This window comes from Pinus tabuliformis, chromosome 2_2 (genome assembly GCF_031772625.1).
Source record: "Pinus tabuliformis cultivar Carrire ecotype Pingquan chromosome 2_2, CPIR1, whole genome shotgun sequence".
In the NCBI taxonomy this organism is placed as follows: Eukaryota; Viridiplantae; Streptophyta; class Pinopsida; order Pinales; family Pinaceae; genus Pinus; species Pinus tabuliformis.
The window spans coordinates 163,070,314-163,082,328 of record NC_142300.1 but is presented as its reverse complement, the minus strand read 5'-3'; the positions used below and the strand labels follow the sequence as shown (position 1 = coordinate 163,082,328).

Here is a 12,015-nt window from a genome sequence, read left to right as displayed (position 1 = left end):
GTTTTTATTTATTCCATATATAAACTAGTTTTCACACTAATAAACTTTATATACTCTATATATCAAAGAGATGTCAATTAATATAAATCATAAATAAAACTTCTTATATTTTTCTTTCCAAATTTACTAATGTTAATAATATACTTCTCAGTGAAACCTATTTACACTTAATTTTACATGTAATTCACCAAAAATTTCATCCTCCTCACTTATAAACCGATCTGTCTGGGTTGTTTTCTGAAATGGTGATAAGTTTAACTATACGTGGCAGCCCTGGTTGGAATCATATCACGAGCTGTCATCTTTTTGGATTATCGTTGGTTGCAAAGGTTACGGTGGAGGAAGTCAATATCTGGTTCTCGCGCGTAGTGGTTAGCGTGGACCTTCATGGCTTGTTTTTATGTGAAATATGCGTCACACTTTTTAGACTGCTGCTGATAAAATGCATGCCATCCAAGCTTCTGGCCACAAAAGTGCCAACGTACAAGCATGCTTTATTTATCGTTTCAGCGAAAGTTAATTCAAATCCTATATTTATCTGCTCATATCAAGAAATGTCATGAACATTCAACTTTCCCCGGGTGGGTACCTTACCCAGCACTGTTCGACTTATTTTTCGTTCATAATCCCAATATTTCCATTGGGTATAGAGAAATGGGATCGTCGAGTGCTGCGATGTACTCACTTTCAAGCTTTAGCTTCATATCACGTTCAAAGTCCATTTGGAGGGCTTCTCGCAACTCAAATTCTTCCATCCATATATCGTTTAAAACGAGTTTTGTGTCAAAAAATCATTTGAGGACAGGATTGAACAGAAGCTTCCAAGTGGGTGGTTGGAATTGGAAATGGGGAAAGGAGAAGAGTTTGAGTAGCAGAGCCTCCTTTTCCTCCTCCTCCTCTGTTGCACCAGCTGACTTGGAGGACGTACAGGAACAGCGTTTTGAACAAGAAAAACTCATGGAGGAGCTCATGGCATTCTTAGAGCAAGACTTACCGCACTTATTCGATGAACAGGGTATTGACATACGAATGTATGACAAAAGGGTAGAATTCAAGGATCCAATTACTAAATATGATTCTCTGGAGGGTTACCTCTTCAATATTCAGCTCCTGCGACGGGTATTTGGTCCACTGTTTGAACTGCACAGCGTAAAACAGGTGATTTTTTCTGTATTAATTTTGAGTGGATTTGGTAGTTTTGCCAACGCTCAGTTGATGGTGGCTAGTCGAACGCCTGCAGAGTTATCATGTATGTCCACGAATCCAGATTCCAACCCTTGACATTTTGGGTGGCAGACAGGGCTCAACGAAATAACAACGAGGTGGACAATGACGATGAATTTCCGCCTTTTACCCTGGAATCCAGAGCTCGTTTTCACTGGAACCTCAGTTATGACTGTCAATCCTGAAACGGGGAAGTTCTGTAGACATGTGGTATGTTACAAGTATCCTTCAACAAACACATTTTTCTATTGTTCAACACTTTGGAAGAGTATGTCATATGATGCCTGACTGAAATTGTATGCTAGATCATTTTTATATAGAAAAAATTCTTGAAACTATAATCAAAGTTTAAACCAAACAATATATACACGCCCCAAATTTTTACAAACAGAAATTGGGTTGCGACGGTAAGCACCGAGGTTGTAAGCGCCACATATCTTAAACCAAACTGCCAAAATTATGATATCTATCAAAAAAATTTCAAAGCACCATGTGACACGACCAAATGGAATAAACTATGGAACAACTAAAACGCCCCATTTCCTGTAGCCTTGACTGAAATTTGGTGAATTAAAAATTCTGCAATTTGATCAATCTGGTGTTTAAATTGCAATTTTGGCAATCTGAATTGATTCAGAAACCATGAATCATCTTAAGGCTGCGGTTTTGAAATGCCCAAATTGCAGATTTGGGAATATTGCAATTTCAGTCGCTGGATTTGGGCAGAATCCTCCCTTAAACGACACAGAAAATGTGGTGATATCGTTAGAGCTTAGTCCATGCCCAACCAAATATGCTAATTAGTACAAAACAGTGTCCCACTGGGATGTGTCCCCTTGGGTGGGGGCATGCTCCCCACGTTTCTCACGCTTCCCGAAATGGGGGATGCTTAGGAAAATATTTCCTTACATTCCTTTTTCAGGAAACTCGGGAAAATGCAGGGGAAAACTGTAATATCCCCAAATAGAGATACTAGAAAACTAACAATATTTTTAAAATGATAGCACAACAGAATTTGAAAATTTATTTGTATATAAAAATCGGGATTACAACTATGAAAATTACTTGCTAAAATGAACACATATCTGAAACTGTCCTCTAAATTTTATCTCTAGATCGATCTCCAAGCCCGATGAATAATTGCAGCTCAGAAAAGATGATATGCTAGGGTCTCACAAGCCATAGCTCTTCCATCGAAACACACCCTTCTGACTAGGGGGAGCCCATATGTCTTTTCAAAACCGGGGATACTCAAGGTTGTCAGACCTTAAGTCCAAAATTGCAGCAACATAGAATAGAAACTCACAATGTATATCTTACCTAGCTATCAAAGTGACCTTCCCCTTTATTAATTATGGAAGTCAAATTATCCATGCAAGACTCGGCGTTCAATTTCCATGTGTTTCGGTTCACTGATGGTGAACTAGGATGAGATGGCCATGCGCACGGCTAAAGGTGGTACACTTGAGTTCAACTGAAGTATAAGTGGAGAGAAGCAACATGCATTTAGTCTAGTGGAGATCCTCTTATGTCAAACTACTGTGAAGTGGGAGAGAAAAAAAACATGCACTTAGTTAACTGGGCCACGTGCTTAGTTATCACCCCACGCATGCACGTACTGTAGTTAATTCCAAGAAACGTGCCAACTGATTCCTAAATTAGTGCATGCAGCCCAGTGGTCTTTAGGTCACTCTTGCATGTGCTCCAAATAATTCCCAGTAATGCTCAGTCTTATCCATGTGCATTAATCCTCCTGCATGCGTCCTAACCCAAAGTGGCTTTGTGTCATTCTCCTCTTGGGTAAGTCAAGGAAATGACATTTGCTATTAGTTTTCTTGGTTTGAGTTGGGGACATTACAGTGCTCCCACCCAAAGAATGTGTTGGGTGTGTGTTATATTCTTTCCACGACTAGCCCCATGCGCGAAGTGGGGGGGCGATAGCCCGCCCTTCATAGCGCCGGACGTAGCGGGGGGGTCACAGGGGGGGCGATAGCCCCTCCCTGTCGGGGGGGTTTCCCCTCTACATGGGGGCTGCCCTGGGAATATTATTTTTTTGGACCCTATATTAGGTGGGTGGACCTACCTATGGTTTTGTGCATGGGGTTTGCACGTGGTTTTGGGCATGATGGTTTTCTGCCCATGGTATTTTGTAGATCCAGTCAAGGAAACTATGGTTATGTTCTAATCCAGGGTTATTGGATTGGGGTTTATGAATACTTCGGCATGTATATATATGTATTGTAACATTGAAATGAATATAATGAATAATCAATCTAGTAGTCCCGGTTTTGGGATCCAGGGGAAACTCTTTGTGTATATCTGTTTTATGTTTTATGTTTTCGTCATTGTTTATTTTTTGTTTTTTTTAGAATTCGTATGCAGGTAATCTCTGTACAGGGTTAAAACCTTCAAAATGCATGTTGTCAAGCATTTGTAGATTAAGATGCTTAAGAATCTCCTCCCTACTTGATGGTGATGGTTGATGATTTCCAACCATTATTTTCTTCCGTTTTTCTAGGTTATGACCACCCTCTTCATGCATTTAGTGAACCCAAGTAGGCTGCCAAGTCTTATAGCTCTGATACCACTGCAATATCCCCAAATAGAGATACTTGAAAAACAACAGTATTTTTAAAACAAGAGCACAACAAAATCTGAAATTTTATTTGCATATAAAAATAAGGAATTACAACTATGAAAATCATTTGCTGAATTGAACACAAATCTGAAACTGTATTCTAAATTTCATCTCCAGATCGACCTCCAAGCCTGATGAATGATTGCAACTCAGAAAAGAAGATGTGCTAGGGTCTCACAAACTGTAGCTCTTCCATAGAAACACACCCTTTTAACTAGGGGGAGCCCTTATGTCTCTCAGAAACCAGGGATACTCAAGGTTGTTAGACCTTAAGCCCAAAATTGTAGCAGCATAGAATAACAACTCACAATGTATATCTTACCAAGCTATCAAAGTGACCTTCTCCTTTGTCCTTCATTCTCCTTACACCTCTGCTTCTCACATTCTGCCTTTGCCAATGCCAAAATACATAACTTATTATTATTCTGCCATTTCTGGGTGTTATGAGGCCAACTACGGCCACGTTTGCAATTCTCCCTTACTGCCTGACTCGCCTTGTGTCTGTGCTAGCCAATATTCTGGCAAGACTACTCGAAATTGGGCAATGGAGTCAGAGATAGAGGAGGGGCCACTCCAGTTGTGCAAGAGTTGTCGGAGGTGAGCAATGTCCAACTAAATTTACTGTTATCTGTAAACAAAGATTGACATACACAACCATCTTGCCAGTCCAAGAAAAAGATCTCGAAATTTACAGAAAACAATATGATTCATCTATTCCTAGATTAAGGACGTAGTTTCTATTCTAACAATCTCCCATGTGGAATGCATGTGATGTTCCCACTTAGCAATTTTGCTAAGTAAATACATTATTGCACAATTTTGGTATTTTGACATGATGGACTTAGGAAAAGTGGGTTAGGAGGGACCCACTTGCAATTTTGATTAAGGGAGGCTCAAACATAGGAAAAGGGAGGCAAATTGAAATATAAGTGGGAAGTGGGGGCAACCTAAAGAGGGAATACACACCCTTTGGAGAAATTCGCACTTGTGGAGAGAGAGGGAAGAAAGGGGGACGGTTATGGGGTCCACATGGAGAGAGGAGTGTTGAAGAAAGTGTAACTAGGTTCAGTCTTCATAATGACATGATCTTTGTATTTGATGTAATAAAAGGAAATAAATTATTTTTGTAATCTTGTTACATGGGTTTCATGAGCAAGAAGTGTCACTAGGTGAAAGACTTCTTCTTGATGTCTTTAGGATTTATTTCTATGTCAAAGAGTCATGTCATGAGTATAAAAACTCTTCATGAGTTTATGTAAATGTAATCAAGTCCACAAAGTTGTGAAGAAGCCCTCCAAAGACCAAGCATAATCCTTCAAAGAAATCTGCAAGCGAAAACAATGAATAAGTCTACATGTCGGCTCCAATTATGAATTAATTACATTAATGAAAGTCATGTCGGCTTGGGTAAGAGACACAATGGTTCGTGGTTCACGTCGGCTCAAATAGATGATACAAACCACTATAAATACCCAATGAAGTTATCTGCAAATGGCAGAGATATAACTCGCATTATCTTTTGAAATGTCGATGGGTATAGAGTGCAGGAAGGCATGGCTTGGGTTTCAGATGGGTTGCAGGTTGAAGATTTCGTATGGGTGTAGGTAGGTGCAACCTTGGACATAATATAGCCGCAAGCAAGGATTCAGATAAGAAAGTGAAACCCTCTCTGCAGTCTCGGTCTAACATGAAGGCTAATGATCTCGGACGAAGGCACAGTGATGAGGACAAAGGCACAGTGATGATGAATCTCGGATGAAGGCACAATGATGATGGATCTCAAGCGAAGGCACAGTGACGATGGATCTCGCATAGTAGTCCTGGCATATAGATCTGTGATCGTGTTATCTCGTCTACCATCCGTAGTGAGGAACGTTGTTCTTGATTACAATCTCAAAAATTGAAGTTGCAGTCCTGAGCATAATAATCTCGTATTCATTTCTATCTCAGCATCAACGTAAGGGTGAGAATATGGGATACTGTCACAGTCTTAAGGAATATGTATTTTGACAATCTCGAAATGATCGTATCTAGCTATAAACATAGATCTAGCATACGATGAGTAGCTGTGAGGAAGGTTTCGAGAAGAGCTCTGTATATAGATAACCTTACCTCGAGCATGGACAAAACATGAGATCATCTTAGTGATCTCATTGTTCCAAGGATGCAGATCAATAAGGGTCCTGGAACATGCATGATGATCTTAGAATGAAAGATCTCATCAAGCAATATTGAGGATCCCAGTAATGTAGCAATATTGGCTTCACGGTTGTAGTAAAGATAATGTTCAGAGAAGTGAAGGATTGATTTCTTGGTCTTGGAGTGGCAGAGTGTGTCAAGGGTCATGGTCTTGGTATTCGTCAATGGAATCTCTATAACAAGAATTTACGCATGGGTTTTCCTCTCCAAGTGGGAGAGGTTTTGGCTCAGGCAGAAAGCCAAACATTTGTGTTCTTGTCTCTTTTGTTCTTTTGGTAGCAGTTTGATGAAGTAAACACATACACTAATAATGAATGAAATATCAAGCTAAGATAAATCGTTTAAATACTTCACAAATTGTTATCATGCAATGAAGAATCAACCTAATTATGCATGCCCTAGATTCTTCAACATGGTATCAGAGGGAGGTTTCAACAGACAAAAATGAGGGCAGAAAAAGAGACATTCAAGAATCAAGTTTCTACAAGACATCAAAGTAGCTGAATATCTACATGGCAGAATCAAACCCTAGACCAGAGATTAGTCTACAACAACAAGGGTTTCAAATGTCAACAGTCTTCGGATCTCAGGATATGTAACAACAGTTTTGAACTCAGTTTGGATCCTTCTTTATAAAGAACAAAGTCTTAAGGTATCAGATCTTAGGGGGAACTTGATTCAAAGGCATACATGAACAGTACTCATTCTATGGATCATGGCAAGCAACTTCAATTCAATTAGCAATTTGTTGGAAGGCAGTCTAAGGATCTCAGTCAATATATCAACGTCAACTACTGCCAACATGATCAAGGTGAAGACTACATCTTCACAATCAAGTAAGTACCTTTTCATAATCAAATTTTGTTTATGACTTCATGATTGCAAGAAGACCTACATATTGGATGGGTCATGAAGGGTCTTGCATGGAACAAGAAGGTTTATCATTATCCTTAGAGAAGTTAGTACATCAAGGTTTTCTTTGAAACCATAAGAACTTGTAAGGCTCTATAAGGCAAGAAAGGAAACATAAGTAGAATGCATGAATATTAGAGGATATACTATCTGAAATGCAGTAAAGAAGAGTGAAGAGATATCTTCATGAGATCTCAGTGACGAGATCTGAGAAAAATGATGAGAAAATAAATCATCATTGACATTGATAGTGATAAGCAAGGTAACAAATGACCATGAATAAGAAGGTTACCTTGATCAATAGTTTGTGGTCTCTATGTTAAATAGAGAAAGACAAAAGACTTAGATATGTGCAAAGGAAGGGTTCACAAGATAAGTACTATGGAAACATTACCTGAAGGATGGAGGAGGTTGAAGAAAGGATCATGGAAAGAGGGAGTAATAATAAAATGGTGTCCCTCTCAAAAGGATCCTATCAGAAGTCTCGGTAGATATATCGTAAGAAGATGCATCATGGCATCATGGAAGCAAGAGCTTGTATGAAACCATGAAGAACATAGCTCTTGGGAATCTCGTTGTACATTAAAGGAAGGGAAAAAGTCATCCAGGTCAAAGGAAGCATTTGCCAGATAGGGACATACTAGATCCTGAAGGATCTCTGATAGAGATCTCATCAGAGGATCTCCTAGTCCGAGAAGGCAGCAAATGTCTTGTCAGAAATTCCAACTCTTGGAACTCATGAGATGGTGGTTCAATGACATGAAGAATGAAGCAGACCAAACAATTGAAGATCTTTTCAATCAAGGAAGCGGCTGAAAAATACCTGAAGGAAAATGAGGTATGTATGATTATATTTGTACTTGCATTTGATATTGTAATGTCATGATATGTGGTTGCAGATAAAATGGATCAAGCATGATCAAAAGGGAATAGATCTCCCCCTTTGAAAGGATGCAGAAAGACATAAGTCAGACTAGATGAAATCAACATAATATGTCCTCATAATGTAGTATGAGGTAGTTGATGACCATTGAAGAACTATGAGAGCTCCTGGGAATGAAAGATATGAGGATGGAAGAGATTGTGAAGTATGCAACCTTGATGAAGGCAATCAACATCCAGAAGATCAGGAAGACTTGACCAGGAAATCTCCTGGAAAGATGTGAAGACTTGATGGAAGTCTGAAAGGATGAGGACCCTTGACAACATATATCATTGGGAGATGTGTCAACATGTATGCAGGATGATTGATACCTACAAGAAGATGTCACTGGAAGAAGGCCATCACCAAAAGGTAATATGTAATTTGTTTTTGGTGTCTGACCCCTTGAAAAAGTCTGGGTATGTGTGCAGGATCAAGGAAAGGATAGTTGTGAAGGATGTCACAACTATGTACCTTGTGATCCAGAGCAATCACTCTTGAAGAAAGGTGAAGACAGATGAGCTTATGAAGGAAGCCCTAGATGTAAAGCCAAGGAGGATACCTTCCAGGAAAGAAGGAATGACATGACGGAGGAAAGTGATGGATCGCTGACACTACATATGAAGAAATTGATGACATCGAAATCTTGAATCATCAGTCAACTAGAAGACCCTATAAAGCACTGATGATAGAGTCCCTGGGTAAGAGGGAGCTCTGGGAAGTTCCTATGAGCAAAGGAACTCGAACAAGTTTCTAAGTAAAGAGAAACTCAGAACTCGTCCTTGGTTAAGAGGGAGAGTTAGACACGACATTCTTGTCTTCAGTTTGGAAGAAAGAATGGAGGATTGTGTAATCATCTGGCATCCGACACTCTTTGAGGATGTGGTAGGGCATCCAAGACAAGAGTGGGCAAGAGGACCGATATTCTTGAGGGCTAGGAACCCAAGATGAGAATAGTCCTAGTAGGGCATACTCGGAGAACACCCGGGTGGGTATGACCCTAAGAGAGACAATGATGATGTGTGTTTATCAGTCATTGGTCTCACCAACATTGTGTGCTCTAATCCATTTGAGAGATAGAGCTGTTAGTCAAGGCCTTGCTATATGGAAACGATGTTGGTTGAAATGATGCTATAACAGATGGATTGCAAATCTGATTCTTCTTATGAGAAATTCTTCAGATTGAGAATGACCAAGTACCATTATGAATACCTCCCTAGTTAAGAGGGAGTGTTGAAGAAAGTGTAACTAGGTTTGGTCTTCATAATGACATGATCTTTGTATTTGATGTAATAAAAGGAAATAAATTATTTTTGTAATCTTGCTATATGGGTTTCATGAGCAAAAAGTGTCACTAGGTGAAAGACTTTTTGATGTCTTTAGGATTTATTTCTATGTCAAAGAGTCATGTCATGAGTATAAAAACTCTTCATGAGTTTATGTAAATGTAATCAAGTCCACAAAGTTGTGAAGAAGCCCTCCAAATACCAAGCATAATCCTTCAAAGAAATTTGCAAGCGAAAACAATGAATAAGTCTACATGTCGGCTCCAACTATGAATTAATTACATTAATGAAAGTCATGTCGGCTTGTGTAAGAGACACAATGGTTCGTGGTTCACGTCGGCTCAAATAGATGATACAAACCACTATAAATACCCAATGAAGTTATCCGGAACTCGCATTATCTTCTGAAATGGCGATGGGTATAGAGTGCAGGAAGGCATGGCTTGGGTTTTGGATGGGTTGCAGGTTGAAGATTTCGTATGGGTGTATGTAGGTGCAACCTTGGACATAATATAGCCGCAGGCAAGGATTCAGATAAGACAGTGAAACCCTCTTTGCAGTCTCGGTCTAACATGAAGGCTAATGATCTCGGATGAAGGCACAGTGATGAGGACGAAGGCACATTGATGATGAATCTTGGACGAAGGCACAGTGATGATGGATCTCGGACGAAGGCACAGTGTCGATGGATCTCGCATAGCAGTCCTGGCATATAGATCTGTGATCGTGTTATCTCGTCTACCATCTGCAGTGAGGAACGTTGTTCTTGATTACAATCTCAGAAATTGAAGTTGCAGTCCTGAGCATAATAATCTCGTATTCATTTCTATCTCAGCATCAACGTAAGGGTGAGAATGTAGGATACTATCACAGTCTTAAGGAATATGTATTTTGACAATCTCAGCATGATCATATCTAGCTATAAACATAGATCTAGCATACGATGAGTAGTTGTGAGGAAGGTTTCGAGAAGAGCTATGTATATACATAACCTTACCTCGAGCATGGACAGAACATGAGATCATCTTAGTGATCTCATTGTTCCAAGGATGCAAATCAATAAGGGTCCTGGAACATCAAGTAAAAATGCAGTAGCTGTCTGATGTCAATGGCATGATGATCTTAGAATGAAAGATCTCATCAAGCAATATTGAGGATCTCAGTAATGTAGCAGTATTGGCTTCAAGGTTGCAGTAAAGATAATGTTTAGAGAAGTGAAGGATTGATGTCTTGGTTTGGAGTGGCAGAGTGTGTCAAGGGTCATGACCTTGGTATTCGTCAATGGAATCTCTATAACAAGAATTTACGCATGGGTTTTCCTCTCCAAGTGGGAGAGGTTTTGGCCCTGGCAGAAAGCCAAACATTTGTGTTCTTGTCTCTTTTGTTCTTTTGGTAGCAGTTTGATGAAGTAAACACATACACTAATAATGAATGAAATATCAAGCTAAGATAAATTGTTTAAATACTTCACAAATTGTTATCATGTAACGAAGAATCAACCTAATTATGCATGCCCTAGATTCTTCAACAATGAGGAGGCCAAGGATAAATAGGAGGAGAATGCATCATTTTGGGACTTTTTGCTAAATTGAGAATTGAGCTTCTCGTATGCTTGAGCTGTTCAGCCAAGTCTACTCGTGCTGTTGAGCACAAGAGGTTTACAAGGGGAAATCTCACCTCCATCTTTGGTGGACTAGCGAGTCACTTGCTACATTTCCGAGCTGGTCCGGAGAGTATTTATGGGAGATTCGAACTTCCTTTGGAGCAGATTGGGCACAGTTAGAGGAGCATGCACTTGTGGGAGTAATTGCTCCCGACCACATCAAATTTTGGGTCTTCCAAGGAGCTATTGTCTTGGTATTTGTCGGAGGTTCAGAGTGTTTTGCAGGGCTGGAGTTGAGGGAGCTTGGAGCAACATTTATCTAGCTTTCTGGCAGTGCTTAGAGGGTTTTTGGCTTGGCCTGCGCTAGGGGTGAGAGACATGGAGATTTGTGGAGAATGATTTTCGGGAATTGGAGGCTTGGTGTTGCTTTGTGTAGCTTGGGAGGTACTCCAAGCCCCCTAGTGTTTGAGGGTTGGAGGTCAAAGCGCCACAAGTAGGCTTGTGGGTTTAAAACGCAAGCCTGGGGTTTTGCACCCATAGATGTTTGGGCCAAAACCGTTATGAGTCTTCGACATGTGATGGATGAGGATGATAGCTCTCGGTGAGACGATTCTAATGCAACGAGAATCATCCGATTCCGAGTTGTCATTAAGGAGTTATGAATTTTTGATGGTTAATGATGGGTTTTCAAGTGCGTATGTAGGTCGACCTAAGGTGTTTTAGGCTCATGATAGTTGGCAACCCCTCATTATGACGTTTTGAGAAGCCCCTCTTATTAGTATATATAGAGGGTGAGTGTGAGGCATTTGAGACGTCCATTTTGTGCAACATCATCTCAGGGAAGAGGAGCTCTGAAATTAGCCCTAGCTGCAGCAAAGGACAGGCCCTAGACAACGTGGAGGAGGGTCCGAAGTCTACCATGGAGGCCGAGTGAGGAGGTTGGTGCGGAATGTCTTTGGGTTGTCCAAGTCTATTGTTTTAAGGGACGAGAAGGCAAGGTGGTAGGCTGAGCTCCTTGTGAGCAAGACACTGCTGTGTGAAGGCTAAAACTACAGTGAGGAAGGATTGTTTTGGTGGGCTGTTGGAGGACCGCAACCAGCTGAGGTAGGCCGCAGGCCTAGCCTCCCAAAATAGGGCAGCGTGGAGGGTTCTTGGGCTGTAACGTGCCCAGAACAACAACATGCATGAAGAGGAGCCTTCCTTGCCTAGGCCATAGCTAGAAGGAGGTTGT

At 40.4% G+C, this 12,015-nt stretch overlaps 1 protein-coding gene across 3 annotated transcripts in view; it reads left to right on the top strand.

Moving 5' to 3' along the window:
- Positions 1-428: 428 nt before the first annotated feature.
- HBP5 (SOUL heme-binding family protein) overlaps positions 429-12,015 on the top strand; it is a 377,592-nt gene continuing 366,005 nt past the window's right edge. Inside the window, exons 1-2 of one of the 3 annotated variants that reach the window (XM_089404428.1) lie at positions 429-1,158; positions 1,297-1,434. In XM_089404428.1, coding sequence (XP_089260554.1) covers positions 490-1,158; positions 1,297-1,434 — 807 coding nt within the window. In that variant the 5' untranslated portion in view covers positions 429-489. The remainder of the gene's footprint in view (positions 1,159-1,296; positions 1,435-12,015) is intronic. The other 2 variants (XM_089404429.1, XM_089404427.1) reach the window with 2 other exon arrangements.